This window comes from Monodon monoceros, unplaced genomic scaffold, assembly GCF_005190385.1.
Source record: "Monodon monoceros isolate NGI ecotype Baffin Bay Population unplaced genomic scaffold, NGI_Narwhal_1 Super_Scaffold_11, whole genome shotgun sequence".
NCBI lineage: Eukaryota > Metazoa > Chordata > Mammalia > Artiodactyla > Monodontidae > Monodon > Monodon monoceros.
This window is the reverse complement of record NW_021703767.1, coordinates 31,942,882-31,959,276: the sequence shown is the minus strand read 5'-3', so window position 1 is coordinate 31,959,276 and position 16,395 is coordinate 31,942,882. Positions and strand designations below refer to the sequence as shown.

Below are 16,395 nucleotides of genomic sequence, written 5' to 3'. Positions count from 1 at the left end.
GAAGGAGAATTATGGATATTAGAAAAATCTTAATTTTCTTCTCTTGTTCATCCTGTGTTCCCTTTTACTACTGTAAACAAAGCAAAGCGTCTGTACTTAGAAAATCTCTTTAGAAACAGGCAATTTTTATCAAGTACAGACTTCTTAGTAAGTTTAACAAAACACTCTCTTGTTGGGAAAAAAGCGCAACATAAATGAACACTAGTAGCAGTTTAATTCTTATTATGTTCTCGGTCTCCTTTCCAAAAATGTTGTTCTTGAGATTTAGAACTCTTTATTGAACCTTTCTGACAGTGATACAATAACTAAACTAAACCAAACCATCAATTAAGTAGATGTTAAGTACTCTTTTCTCATCAGATTTGTTTTGTTCTGTTCTATTCTGTTTTATTCTATCTTATCCTATGCTATCCTATTGTGTTGGTGGTTCCTGTATCCTCCATCATAACCATTAACTTATCATATATCTTATTTGGGAAGCTATCCAGGTTCATCTTATACGGTGAGGATGTCTTTTTGTGCTTGCTTTTCACTTATGTGTGTCCATTCTCTCCATTACTCACGTGCTGTGCTGCAAATCCTGGCTCTTTTCTTTCTGGCATAGTTAGGATCAGTACAGAAGGTTGTGTAACAAACTCAGAGGAGATTGCATAGGCTCCTCATCTTTGGCAAGAAAGTGATCATTACATGATAGGAGGAGCCCTCAAATGCTGCTGTTTGCCATTGTTATCTTTGCCTCCTGCTCTTTATTGCTGTCTCCATGCCCTCTGCTTGTTGTCTCTCTCTATATGTCCTATCCTCCTGACTCTCGTAAAAAGGTTAAGTTGTTCCTATTTTATTCTGTATCACAGGTTGGAATTATCCTTCACAGTTGGAATGCTTCTTCTTTTCTGAGATTTTTCTATGAATGAAAGGATTGTTTCCCCCATGCTTTCATTCAAGTCAGTTGCATTGTCTAGGATCTGACACGGTCTCCTTGGATTGTTGCAGATGTTCCCCCAACAAGTCAGGGGGTGGATCACAAGCAGGTCCAGCGAGAACTGGGAGATGTCGTACTGCATCTCCACAACCCCACCGTCCTTTCTTCCTCTTCGGTCGAAGTGCACTGGACAGTGAGTCGTTGTTGCTGCCGTAATATTTGATCTCAGTTTTAATAAGCAGATGACTTTGGAAGATCATTACCTGAAAAATTATATGTATATATAGAGAGATGCAACAGATAGTTAAATTATATATATCTGTTGCTTACCTCTCTACCAATGATAACTTTATAATGTAAGCATTGTTTATTATGGTAGCTGTGAAGTGGCTTTAAACAGAGAAAAATTTCATCTTGTGTGTATTTTATATTATGCTGCAGTAATGAGCTTTACCAGTCTCAGACGAAACAAATTATATATTCATAGTACTATAACGATAGGATCATTAGCATATGAATTTTTGAAACTGAAAAGTATTTCTGAATAATATTAAGTAGTCTTTTAAAATTAGGAAGTGGAAAAATACATTTTATTTCCTCATCCCCTTGACAGTCTGACTTACCTCTAGATATCTGTTGTGGAAGTGCCATGATGCCTCACATTTCTGCATGAAGCATAGAAATTAGTATCTAATATTTACATAAAAGCTGAAAAAGCGGACGTATTGCAAAAGATAGTGATTTGTTTTTAGTATTCTACTTTATGTAAACTAGAAAACTGTGGGATGAAGTCAGATAGAATTTTTTGGCATTGTGTCACATTTAATTTTCATAATTTTCTAAAAAGTCAATAAAAGGACATGAATGGTTGCATTTTTATTTGTCATTTTAACAGGTGGACCAACAGTCTCAGTATATTCAAGGATACAAAATTCTTTATCGCCCGTTTGGAGCCAGCCATGGTGAATCGGAGTGGTTAGTTTTTGAAGTGAGGACTCCAACCAAAAATAGCGTGGTTATTCCTGATCTCAAAAAAGGAGTCAACTATGAAATTAAGGCTCGTCCTTTTTTTAATGAATTTCAAGGAGCAGATAGTGAAATTAAATTTGCCAAAACCCTAGAAGAAGGCAAGTATAACGAAATGTGCGGTTACTATGCATTGCGATACTCTTTTGTTAGGCTTTTATTAACTTAATGGAAAAGTATTAATGACATTAAGTCATAATATTAGTGACATTAATTATTAACTGTTTTGATAGAGAGCATTGTATTTTGTTAATAGGATTTATTTAATTAGAACTACTAAAAACCAAAATTCTATTATACTCGACTTGCTTTAGTAGTGGCCTACCCTAAAAATGTGCAAATGTGTACATTGTGTTGCTTAATGACATATTGGATATATTTAATTATTCAGAACTAATATTCACATTTAAAGATGGAATTATTCTCAATTTGCTTGTCTTTCCATTAATTATTTTTCATTCATTTATCAAATGTTATTTTGAGTGATGATCCGTAAATAAGGTGAGTAATGTTTTGGTTTGCCCGGGACCTTCTGGGCTTAGCATTTTATGCCTCATGTCCCTGGAAACCCCTCAGCTCTAGACAAACCAGTATGTTTGGACACTCTATAACTAGAGATTAAAAATTAGTATTTGCGTAAAGGTTAAAGGTTACATGTCACAAGTGTACTCTTTAAAAATAACCAGAATTTTTCCTAAAATGTCTTTATTACTTTGATTACAATAAATTATAGGATACAGTTAATAACATGGATGGTTAGTATTTATCTTTATGCTTTTGAACATTTTTAGGGAGAACATGGGACTAGGGTTACAGGGTAGGAGAAAGAGGAATTCTCCTGGGATGTTTTGTGGAGATAATCTATATAACTTTGGTTATGGAAAACTCACGATAACAATAGGTTAGTGATATCGAGGAAAAACAAATAGTTTGGGACTATTCAAATTGAATGAGATACATCTTTAAAACATATACATATATGGATATAAATTTTATATGTTTTTGTTTAAATGTTAAATGCCTGCTTTCAGTGTTCTCTAATGTGCTCATAATATATCTACTTTTTAAAACAATTTCATAGCACCCAGTGCCCCACCCCAAAGTGTAACTGTATCAAAGCATGATGGAAATGGAACTGCAATTCTTGTCAGTTGGCAGCCACCTCCTGAAGACACTCAGAATGGAATGGTCCAAGAGTATAAGGTAAATACATATATAGCAATTTACTGATGGACACCGCTCTCCCCTGCAGAAAAAAAAAAAAAAAGCAACCTTGGTTAAATTGTTCATGGATATTTGGCGCCATCTGCTGGTCCACACAGCAGCATGTAAAATTATTTTTAAAATACTTTCCTGTTTATTCAATAATTGTGGAATAATTTTTTCTTAAGCCATTTGAAAAAAAGAATTTAAAAGAGAGAATTTACCTGGTCACAGTACATATAGGTACATATAATTTCACACAAACAACAAACGTAAAGGCTAATAAAAGAATCTTTTTTTTTCCCCTTAAAAAACAGCTTAAATACATTTTGCAGAATTAGTTTGCCCCATAGAATTGTATCAGATATGGTTTGATTTCTTTCTTTTAACATGTTTGGAATTTTGTAACATTGGAGCTAAGTTGGAAAAATTATTTTATTGTGCCTGAAAATTCTTTTATAAACCTTGTTTTCATCTCTAAACAAAATTTTATGTCTCAGAGGAAATTCAATTATAAACTTCTGTATATATTTAAATGAATTTTTTAAACATATGATGTATTGTCAAGTAATGTAATCCAGTGATTCTGAATAATTATTTTTACCTGTGAAGTTATCAGCTCTAATCATTGAATTTAGAGAGGGTTATGTAGATTCATCTCCAGCAAATATTTTCAAGCATGACAAGGTACAATAAAAATTAAGGACATGAGATTAATCCTGTTAATGAATATACATTAAAGCACAGTTTTAATGAGCTATGATAAATGAATAAACGATAGATTGAATTAGGGAAATCTCAATAGAGAGTAAATTTTATGTGTATGTTTTCAACACTTATGTAAACACACTACATACTAGAAGACTTTTAACTGGAAAACGTATTTCTATAGACACTGCCTTATATGTCCATTATACCTCAGTATTTTTCTAGTTACTAGCTAAATTATGATACTTTGTAAATTACCTCATATATGTAAATATTTATATATGTTTATTGATATGAAACTGATGCTAAGAAGGTGAACACATTTACCTTCTACAGGTAGTTATATGCTAACATCAGAATCACTTATGGAATCATTTTCCAAATATAGGTGCCTGGCCACCATTCTCAGAGATTCTGATTCAGTAAGCCTAATAAGGCCCTTGCATATATACTTTGGTAGATCTTTCCAGGTGATTCTGTTGTGCACTTTTGGATAATACCCAAATAGAGATCATAAGTGTACTTTTGAGTACCAAATTAATTTGTACAATGACCAAATTTACTGAGCTCAATTTTAGGTATAACAGTTTATTTTAAAATGATTTTTAAAAACAAACTAAAAACCTCTGTATGACAGTTGCATGTACTTTAAAAGGGCAACATATTTTTAAAGTATTTAAAATACTGCCATAAATGTGCTGTGGATATTTTAGGGTATTTCAAATAGATCTTCTACTGTAATTGAGTCATTAAAAGGTAAGAGTCTCTACACTTTCAAGTGCCTTCTCATGAGCTGCAAGGTTATTTCAAGACTGGGAAGTGATGGGGTGCTATGGTTCAGTCCAGAAAAATAAACCGTCATAGAGATTTTCAAGCATATAAAATGTGGCGATGTCTCAGCTCTTAAGCGAAATTGTGTAACGTAGGCATTTTCCCCTAAGAGTCAAAACTCATTTCTCTCCTAAAGAAATGTGAAAGGGTGGATTTCACTTAACTTTATGGTCAATTTAAAATAATAAAATGCCTTTCACAACCTGATTGACTGGTACAAAATCAGTTTGTGGCTTTGGTTCAGCTGTGTAATGTAATTGAGGGGGAAAAAAATCACAAAGGACTCTTTATTTCCAAATGGTCAGACCCTGGTATAGAGTCTGACCATTTGTTGTTATTATGCATTGAAATTATATTAAAATGATATTAACTTTCAAAGAAAAAAATTAAAGGTTCTTGCCCGTGTGATAGAGGACACTGACACTCTTAGATTTATTTGAAATCCCATTTCCTGTTACAGTTTAGACAATAGGCTACTTGAAACTAATCCTACACCTTGCTTAAGGACATCGTAAAGAATATAGCATGTTTTACTGCTCCATGGATCATTTTCTTATAGAAACTGAGTCCAAATACTGTCATGCATCATATTCAAGCTCTATAACATTGCAAAAGATCACTCTAATAATTAAATAATCCGTTAGTGAAATTTAAATTAAGGATTATAGCATAGTTCAGAAATCTTAATTTCCTGAAAATAATTTCCTACCACAAATATCAAAGTTAATGAGACATACAATAATTTTCTTATTAGGAGAATATTTTTCTTTTAAATCAAATATGTATTGTTATTCTTTATGATCTTATATATGTTATTAAAGGCTAATTAAAATTACTGTAAATACAAGATCAGAGTGCTATGTTTCTTTCATTTTTCTTTTCAGTGCTATTTTTCTTTCAAATTTTTCTTTCATTTTCAACCTACCATAGGTGGAATAAATCCTAGAATGATCCTTACTCTTTATGTTCAGTTTTATTTTTAAAAACCATGTTTATGCCAAGATACTTTAGATTATTCAGAAGCTCTCTCTATTTAAATCAACTGTTTCTCAATTTTGACATGAAAGGTGATGGGACTGTGACAGCACGAGGGAATTTTATCTAGAGAACTGTTGAAGTAAAGTATTAGACACAGAGTTTCCTACTCATTTTTGTTTTGTGATATCTGGTCAGCTAGTATTATGCAAGTCCATAGTAGGAATGCAAATACTGAACGATAATAGGTAAGTTATTGTTCTTTATCTAGATGTATACAGCTTTTTGCAAGTTCCTTTTATTTTTTCCTGGCATATAATTTCTAGGTGTTAAAAAAACAAAAAATCCTGATGATAAGGTTAATAAGAACCAGGGTCTTGGTAGAATCATTTGTGGAATCATCTGATATAATCCTTTGTAGAAACTTTTATAGAATCACCTGGTATAATCCTTTAAAAGTATATAAGAAAGTTCAAGGAGGTCTTTAAGGTACTACTAAGGTACTACTAGGTTTGACTAGAAGAGTCTTCTCAGAACTAGATCCAGGGGATAAATGACTTTTGAAACTTCCTACATTAGGTTCATGATAGGTCTGAACTCTGTCTAAGTCTAAAACCACAGTGCTGATCTTTGCATTAACTTATATAATTTGTTGTGTTCTTCTTATAGGTTTGGTGTCTGGGCAATGAAACTCGATACCATATAAACAAGACAGTAGATGGTTCCACCTTTTCTGTGGTTATTCCCTCACTGGTTCCTGGGATCCGCTATAGCGTAGAGGTGGCAGCCAGCACTGGGGCGGGAGCCGGGGTGAAGAGTGAGCCACAGTTCATCCAGTTAGGTGAGTGCCAGTGCAGATCTGGTTTGAAAGACATATCAGTGTACCCACTGTCCTGCTTTTCTTTTTGGTATATAGTGGAGCCAACCATTGCAAGTTGAATAGGCTATGGAATGTGGCAATAGAATTATGAAAATGATGGTGTTAGCTTTATTTTACCTATCTATAATATCACAACTGAATTTAAACTTATCCAAGCACACATTTTTAAATGATATTTTAAGCAAAAGGCTGTCAGTATTGTGTCATCCTAATCCTGTCCTATTGAATTTTTTTCATCTTTTCAATAAATACTATTAATTGAGCAACAAGGATGCCTCAGGGAACAGGAAAGATGCAGTCTGCACCTGCATGGAACTTACAGTGGTTTGGGTTTAAAAAGAAACAACTTAAACTAGGTATTGGAAGTTTACAGCAATATGCAATTTATATTCACCATTTATGTGTCTTTAAAATTGTATTGCTTTTGATAACAAAAAAGATAGATTGAGATGTAAAAGAGCATTGGAATATGACATATGCTAATTACTTAGAAAGTTAAAAATGCAATGTGTGCTTCAAAAGTGGTTAGAGGAATAAAAAAGAAACACAAAAACCTGACAGAAGCCTTAGTTACCACACTTCATGATAGACAATGTGGCATGAACATAAAATTCAAATTTATTGGTTACCAGTAAAATCTGAAACAAACAACAAAAAAACAGCACCAAAATTATAAATGGAAAGGGGAGAGAAAAGGGTCAGATATTAAGAGGTGACATTTAAATTAAGATACTAAGAAGTATATAGACAACTTTGTTTGTTCCTTTCACATCAGAAGTTAAGCATTAGTAATATTTCATGCCAGTTACTAAATTATGAAAATGAATCAGATACATGAATCTTTGTATATCACAAATAAGTATATAGTACTGTTGCATGTTGATAATATTGATGACATCTTAGAAATTATTTCAGAACAAAATTAAGAAGCATTCCACTGTGAATAAACTTTGTTGCTGTACGTAATGAACTTTGCATTCAATTTGGAAACGGCTATTGATGTTCCAGTGTTAAGACTGCTACCCGCTGTAACAGATAACACTTGCAGAACTTCTGGAGTGCAATATAATAAAGTCTACCTGAAGTCCAATGGTTGTAGCTATGGAGGGTCACAGACTGATGAGGTGTCCCTTCTTTAACATGGGGCTTCCAAGGTTGACCCTGGGCCAGAAGAAAGGAAGAAAAGAAACACATAGTGTGGAGGAGGGTTTAAATGGCACATGTCTGGAAATGGTGCACATCACTGCTGCACAGAGCTTAGTCTTGTGATTCCAAACAGATGAATGGCAACACTGCAAAATCAAGTAACTGGCTAGGGAGATACCTCCCAACAGCTCTATGCTATGAGAGTACCATTCACGTCTTTAGTGGAGAGCTTGCTGCTTCTGCCACAGCCATTGGCCAGAATTTGATTTTTGGATTATCTATTACAACGAGCACTTTTTTTTTCAACAGAGATTATAATATACACAACTTTTAAGCAAAAAGAGCTTCATGGTTTATTTCTGGTTCATTTATTCCAAAATTTTTAGGCAATACCGAAAACTATGTTTAAAAATTGCTTGATGTATCTGTTACAACGTTATCTAAGGTATGGGGGAAAATAGTCTGAACATAGATCTTTTTACTCAAATAGTTGCCTAGTTTTGTGAAAAGTCAGTATTAACTTATTAAAACTGAAATTAAAAGTTACATGGTGATGACCTTATACATTGTCATGTCATTTACTTATTTTGTATAATATATGACTTTCAGTACTGGGTTTTCAAATATGAATTAGAAAAAGGACCATGTGTAATTTTATTTATTTAAGATTTAAATCATGGGATTTAAGGGTCAAATTGGTTTTTTTGAAATTATGGATGTGTTCCAATTTTCCATATCTTAATATAGCCTCAGCTGCAGTGAGACAAAGACTGAGGTACAGAGAGGCCATTTTAATTCATTAGTCACACCACACTTTATTCTGTTAAGCCCATCTGGTCGTCTGCATGGAACCTTCTTGGCTGTCTGCATAAAATCTGAAGCTACCCAACTTAACCTTGCACAAATAACCATGAAATCTATAAACCTAGCAGATACAAAGGGTGTAGTAGAAATAAAAAGAAGAGTCAGCTTGGTGAACTTTCAGAGGATGAAGTGCTTGTAGGATAACCATAGATAAAAGAGTCTGGAACATGAAATAAAACTTTCAGTCAACAAACAGTTGAAGGCAGGTGACGGCAACTGCTTGTGAAAATAGGTTTTTCAGACTTGACCCTCCACAGAATGAAATCTGGAATTCTGTTCAAGAAAAAAGCAAATAAAAAACACACGCATGGGCTTCCCTGGTGGCGCAGTGGTTGAGAGTCCGCCTGCCGATGCAGGGGACACAGGTTCGTGCCCCGGTCCGGGAAGATCCCACATGCCGCGGAGCGGCTGGGCCCGTAAGCCATGGCTGCTGAGCCTGCGCGTCCGGAGCCTGTGCTCCACAATGGGAGAGGCCACAACAGTGAGAGGCCCGCGTACTGCAAAAAAAAAAAAAAACAAAAACAAAAAACACAGGCATGCACAACGTGAGTAGCAACTTAGCCTTTTTACGTAGAAAGGGGTGCTATTTTCCTAAGACTGTTTCCTTAGCCATTGAATGCTACTTATTTTACCTGCCAGTGTCTTAACAGGATGCAATGTCATTTAATAAAGAAAAAATAATCAGTAAGCATTTTTTTTCTGTTTGAGAAATGTTATTCATAACTAATGAGTTATACCAATTATTTTTCTTGGAAAAAAATAGAGTTTTGGACTGAAACAAATGTTTCTACTTTAAAGCAGGCGGTGTTAGCAGAACATTTTCAGAGTCAAATGCACGGGCTTCAGTAGTTGTGGCACGCGGGCTCAGTAGTTGTCGCGCATGGGCTTAGTTGCTCCGAGAATAGCAATAAATTCTATCAATTTTTAATTCTTGAATCAAAATAGCTGACAGAAAACGGGAGACTTTTTGACTATTCATAACACTTGATAATTCTTGCCCATATTTAATGAACGTTCTTATAGCTATTGCTGGCCATGTTCATTATTTTAAAAGAAAGATTTTTCATAGTTCTTTCAATGGTAACATGATTTTAATTTTTCATTGTTTTTTTATTAATGATTCTGAATTTTTTTTTTTTTTTTGCGGTACGCGGGCCTCTCACTGCTGTGGCCCCTTCTCGCTGCGGAGCACAGGCTCCGGACGGACGCGCAGGCTCAGCGGCCATGGCCCACGGGCCCAGCCGCTCCGCGGCATGCGGGATCCTCCCAGACCGGGGCACGAACCCGCGTCCCCTGCATCGGTAGGCGGACTCCCAACCACTGCACCACCAGGGAAGCCCAACGATTCTGAATTTTTATAGACCCTTCTAAACATAGTTTCAAACAATGTGTTTCTGAGGCAGTTAAGTGTCTTAGACTATTCAAGGGTGAGAGGAGGGGAGATACACACACACACACACACACACACACAAGTTTTTTTCATTGTCTCATTGAGTTTTACACCCAAATTAAACCAAAGACGGCTTTTCAGATTCTCATGGAAACCCCGTGTCTCCTGAGGACCAAGTCAGCCTTGCTCAGCAGATCTCAGACGTTGTGAAGCAGCCAGCGTTCATCGCAGGAATCGGGGCAGCCTGTTGGATCATCCTTATGGTTTTTAGCATCTGGCTCTACCGACACCGGAAGAAGAGAAATGGGCTGACTAGTACTTATGCGGGTATCAGAAAAGGTATTAGCTTTCCTAAGCTTTCCATATTTTACTGTGTTTACATAACTCTTCATTTTAATCTGTGACTCCAAGTTATTCATGATTACGCATATCCTATATGAAATTATTTTAATATATAAAGATTTTCAAAAGTGCTTTTATTTTATTGCAATATCTAGGTATAACCTCCTCTTGAGTATCAGTACTATAAATAGGCTTATCAGTTTCAGGCCCAGTTCCTTTAAAATATATTTCACCAGGGTAGGTCTACACTTCGTTGTGATACCATTCCCTTGTTCTCTTAGGGAATTACTTTATATTCTGGAGGAAACTTTTTAATCTCCTTGTCACAGGAATTATAAATACAAGCTTTGGACTGTCACACAATTTTAAAGGGCGTGTTGTTGCCCTTTGTAAAGCTAAAGAGATTATTTATAAATAATGATATTTCCGATTATTTCTGATTATTTATGAAATAGTTTCTTAATAAATGTGCTTCAGTTTTCAGAGAGAGGAGGTTTAGAACTTTTTTATTGTTAAATTTAAAGTTGCAGAGCTGAATATGTATATACTGTTAATGGGTGATGATGATTTGTTAAAAAATGTGTTTACAGTTTAGAAGAGAACGTTTATTTAGCTGCAATTGTTTACAATTTTATGGACAAGCCAAATATGCTAAGGATTTCACAGACACTTTTACCACATATTCTCGAAGTCTGTAGGTTGGTGGTTTGTATTTTATATTTTGTGATGAGGTTGTTAACACTATCAGATAGATAATCCTTTTGCCTTTCCCTCCTCAAATAGCTTCATCCGCTCTTGGGCATCAGATCTGGGCTCTAAGGCTCGGTGATTGTAAGTCCCAGTTTTCAGGCCACCGTCCCAATTTATGTCTTTAGTCCAACAAATTATTTACAGTGCTCCTTTGGCTCTTAAAATTGTCCTAGTTTTTGGATGGCAAATTATACACTCACCCTAGTTATAGGGCCCACACTTAAGTCTAAGATAACACTTTTGCTGCCAAGCAAATTTAGAGGATGACCAGTAAACACATACCCCCTGCACCATCACCACCCTTTAAAAAAAATTGTCTACATATTTCCTAAGTGAACATTTCCTACGTGGCTTGGCCAAGTCATTTCTCTGATCAATGATATGGCAAAGTCAGAATTTGTTAGTGCTAGCTAGACCTTTTCTCAATGAAAAGTTCTACTGAATATCCCTGTACGCTTGTAAAACAGTCTGGGACAACAGTCTTAAAATATTTGTGCCCTTGGTCCCAAGGTGTCTTGGCAAGAGTCAACACAAATTCATCACCCACACTGTGGAAATCCATGAATGTGCCTCCTGTCCATGGCTCCACAGCAATCTCTTCGTGTACCTACGTTCACCTTAGCGTTATCATCCTTAAATATGTCTTTTTCAGATATGTGTCCTATGCAGAGATAAAGCAAAATGTCAGTATCCCTGCCTGTGAAATGGAAAACGAGGGCTGGGAGGTTACTGCAAAGAGACTGGGTGCTCGTTACGTATACAAAGTAGATCAATGTCAGGCACACGTGTTACCATATAAAACCTTTGACTGAAAAACAAGGCAGAGAAGGGGTTTGTGGGTGTCTGTGTGTTGTGAAGCCGGGCAGGGGCAGGCTGTTGGGAGTTGTGCGTTTGAAATCCCATTTGAATGAAGAAAAGTGACTAATTAACATCTAGACTCCTGAATTCCCCAGGAATCCTGTATTTTTTATTGCCATGAAGTCTGATAGCTGTGTAGTTGTAACAATTGAATGCTCTCTCTTGTCTTGAAATCTAAATATGTGACATGAAACCCTCTCCCCTTCTGAAGTGTTTCTTTTCTTTTACTAATGTACTTTAAGCATGCCGGCAAATGCCTATGTGCTCTTTCTGCAAAACCTGTTAAACTAATATCATTGTCCTTTTAACTAGCTTGTGTTTAAGCAGAAATCGTAGAACATAATTACAAATGTAATTGGTGAGCATTCGATTCTGCTTTCCTCACTTTGCCGTGTTAGCACTTTTTCATAATTCTGGTTGTAGCAGTTTTGAAAAGTGCATCCTGAAATCTTAAATTGTCTATGCCCAAAACAATGCTGGTAATTCTAAGAAAAAAGGAAGTGAAATATTTTAAAGAAATCAATAGGCTGTTGACCTATAAACCATCAAACCAGAGTGTGACTTTCGGGTAATAGTGAGCATTTTTAACATTTCCCCCCTACATTTATCCGGAGGTGTACCCTCTGCTCGTACCCCTTGTCCACATACATCCACGTAGTGGGAGTTTATTTTATTACCGGAAGCTTTGAGAATTAAGTTGTCCTTTGGTGTACAAGCTGTAAAAAATTCATTTAGACAGAACTCTTTTCATCTCTTTTTCAATTCCTTAAACTGAGGTTAGCAGTTGGCTAGGAATACGGACGGGGACCTTTCATTTTTTGCCTGTGTCCTTTTTATTGCAAATTAATGTTCAGGCACTGCATTCTTCCTTGAGTAGCTTTACTTTCAAATGTACCTCTTTATTATTTTTTATGAGGACTGGTTACTATGGCTCTGAATTTTTGATTGTAGCTAAATTACATTGACTCTCTGAAAAGACCTGACTGAAAGAAGACACAGTAGAATTCCTAAGACAGAGACCGCTGTGCAGCAAAGGAAGCCCAGTGTATAAACTGGATCCCCAGCATTGAGGGTTTTGTTTTTGTTCCTCCTAGTATGCTCAGAAATAAAATGGTTTGGTAAGAAGTGACAGTTGTAAAGGATGCTACGGCATTTGAATTTGCAACCCCAGTGCTCTAATCTTCAAGTAAATTTCTTGGAGAAGTTCAAATGTGAAGTGGAAAATACATTTTTGGCAGCTTTTTGATCCGTGATAAGTAATCAACATTCTAGTTTGTGTGTATTAAGGATTTCTTAAAAGCAAATTTTAGTCTACAAGGAAGTAATGTAGATTTCCTTGCTTTCTTTACCAGAGCAGTGTTTACTTTAAACTAACGTGAAGAGCTTGGAAAAAATGTCAGCCTCCTCCCTGTATGAAATGACATGGAAATAGCTGTGGTGTTATCCAACACCCAGGAATGAGAGAAGATAGGAAAAGTGGCAGAGGCAAGGCTGCTACTTTTGAGGTCTGCAGTTCAATTTCAGGCATTATTGATTGGATTAAGATTTATAACTGCAGGGTGAAGGTTTTCAGAGGGGCATTATTGTTCTATTGTTTAGCTTTTGGTGTGGTATTTAAAAAAAAAATGCTTAGCCTACTTCTAGGAAGCTTCTAAATGTAAACTATAATAGAGAAGTTAAAGTTTAAAGCTCCCCATTTTTCCTGTCCATTCACAAATTTCTATCATGATAAAAATGTAGCATTACACTGTTTATATGATAAGTATCAGGCATTTCTTGGCAGTGAAACAATTCAGTTTTATGGGTTTTTTTGTTCCAGTTCTTTCTTTGCTTGCTGCCTTCCTTTCTTCCTTCCTTCTTTCCTTCTTTCTTTCCCTCCTTTCCTCCTTCCGTTTCCCCTTCTCTTCCTTCCTTCCTTCCTCCTTCCATCTCTTTCTTCCTTTTTCCTCTTTCTTCCTTTCTTTCTTTCTTTCCCCCCTCTTTCTTTCTTTCTTTCTTTCTCTTTCTCTCTCCTTCTTTCTTTTTCTTCCCCCCTCCTCCCTCCCTCCCTCTCTCTTTCTTTCTTTCTCTTTTTGTCTTTCTATCTTTCTCTCTGTCTCCTTCCCTCTGTCTCTCTTTCGATGATGAATACTTAAACACACCTATTAGTTAGCCCACTTTAATAAGCCTTTACTTTAAGATTTCTAGATAAGGTTTACGCAAGACTCTGATAATACTTGTTTAAGAACCCATTATCCAATGTTTGGAAATGATTAATAGTTGAGGACTCCTGTTTGTACTAAAGCCATGAGCTAAATCTCTATTACTAAATGCAGGGGTCATTTGCAGGCTAACCCAGCACAATCCCCACCCCCTCCCGTCCTAGAACGTCAGCTCCTTCAAAATGGTACCTCAGAGACAAGCTTCTTTTTTAACCTCAGATTTGGTTTTATTCATATATCAGAGTGTCAGAACTACTGGCCTAGTTATTTACATTTGTTTTATGTTCAGCTGTCTGCTTGATTTATACTAATGTGATATGTTCCCTTTCTCTCTTCAGCTTAATAACTGGTTTATATTTTGTTTTGATTTTTCAGTCCCGTCTTTTACCTTCACACCAACAGGTATATATTTGCGCTTACCCCCCTCCTTTTCTTTGTTAGTTTGGCATGTGTTGTACTATTGTGTTTCTGTTTTTATTTCATTTTCTGCAGTAAGCTGGGGGGAAAGGACTTACAATGGAAGACAGTACATTTACTCATGCCAGGCATGCACTTGAAGTAGAAATGGTTGGTGTTGCCTGTCATTCCTTCAATGCCGTTACTTATTCGTGACTCCGCATTGCATCTTAGCCTTGTTTGCATGTGTTTCATTAGATGGACACACTGTTTCTACCCTCAGCATGATTTAACATGCTAATGATCACATTGATTATTTCAGACTTGGCAGTGCATTTTTTTCCCTTAACTTAAGCTTTCAGGTTTTCAAACAAAAATTTCTCTCCCTTGCAATTCTCTATCCGTACAATCAACATTCTTAAAGGTAACCAAAATATCCAGCACATGTGAAAGATAAAACTTGTCATTTTCCCTAAGTCCGAGCACTAAGATTCCATTCCATTCAGTTTCTTTCAAAGTGGGTCCTCTTCTTTCGATTCACCTTTAGTAAAAGATGTACCTGTAGCCTTTCCTCCTCGGTTTTAATCCAGTTATTATAATCACTGGGAGCACTTATCTCTCCTTAACAGACTCCCAGTTTGGAGTTCTTCTAAGTAGCAGAATTTGGCAGCTTTTAGAAACATATTTCTCCTTAGAAAATGGGTCTATATTTACAGACACGCTAATATCCTTAACCCCTTGCCTGACTATGTGCAAATCTTTTTCTGTTATGGCTAAATTTTATACCCATAATTTATTAAGCCGAGGATGCTTTCAAGAGCATTAAAATATATTTTCAATATGTATACATGTCTGATGAAAATACATTGAGAAGGGTTTTCACAAGCCACAGTAAAAACTAGGTCGCATTCATTACTAGTCACAACTTGGCATACATCTTTGTGTGTGGAGAGAAAGAAGGTTTATTTTAACGTTTATCTTTGTCTTACTGGTACTCATATTTCTGGGGAAATGGTCTGGTAGGTTTTTTTCTTCCCAAATTTAAGATTCCACTTACATAAAATCATGAAATTACATGAAAATAATAAATTCAAAATTGGAATCTATGAGAATGTGAATGTACAAACGTGTAATAGTTATAGTTAATAAGAGTGAACTGAAGTTGGCTTCTGCTTAGTTTTCAACCTTGTTGGCACGTAAAGAAAATAAAAATAACATATCTAATTCTGTACCATCTTAAAAAAATACTAGTTGAATTGGAAATCTATTTCCTGTGATGAATTTTTGCAATGCTTCTAAGTAGAAAGGAAGAAAACATGCCATTCTAGAAATATGCTCATGAATGTCATAGCTTTTGATATATAAACACAAACATGTCTATTAATTGTTCCTTTTTTTTTGGTAACATTCCAGTAACTTATCAGAGAGGAGGCGAAGCTGTGAGCAGTGGAGGGAGGTAACTATCCTGCTTGTTTTGTAGATTCTCAGGGGAATTCCAGGTATTTCTTCTTGTCTTCACCGATGACATCACTTTCTTTGCTTAAAAGGTTTAACTTAAAGGTGAAATTTGTTTAAATATTTCGGAAATACTCCATTCTGTTGTGCTGTGGAGCCAAGCTTGTTTATACACAAATGCACTTGATTGGAGCTGTTGCATCTTAGTCAGTGAACGCCAGAGGGAGCACTTTACCCGGGAAAGACAGACTTGCTGATTTAGCAGATAATTAAAAGGAGTTAAAGTAATTAAGCGCTGGCATTTATGAAGATTAAGAAATATAGCTAGTTAACAGATACTATCAAAGAAAAAGTGTTCATTTGGAAACCTGCTGAACACAGCATTGGCTCATAAGTTGTTGTAGTTTATGTCTGTTTGTTTGTTCTTGTTATGAATTCAACATAGTTCAGT

At 35.7% G+C, this 16,395-nt stretch overlaps 1 protein-coding gene across 1 annotated transcript in view; it reads left to right on the top strand.

The window, feature by feature from the left end:
* The window catches only part of ROBO1 (roundabout guidance receptor 1), a 392,430-nt gene that overhangs the window by 326,550 nt on the left and 49,485 nt on the right, over positions 1-16,395 (top strand). The window contains exons 14-20 of the mRNA XM_029214218.1: positions 991-1,112; positions 1,815-2,046; positions 3,027-3,148; positions 6,332-6,503; positions 10,084-10,281; positions 14,469-14,495; positions 15,903-15,945. Coding sequence (XP_029070051.1) covers positions 991-1,112; positions 1,815-2,046; positions 3,027-3,148; positions 6,332-6,503; positions 10,084-10,281; positions 14,469-14,495; positions 15,903-15,945 — 916 coding nt within the window. The remainder of the gene's footprint in view (positions 1-990; positions 1,113-1,814; positions 2,047-3,026; positions 3,149-6,331; positions 6,504-10,083; positions 10,282-14,468; positions 14,496-15,902; positions 15,946-16,395) is intronic.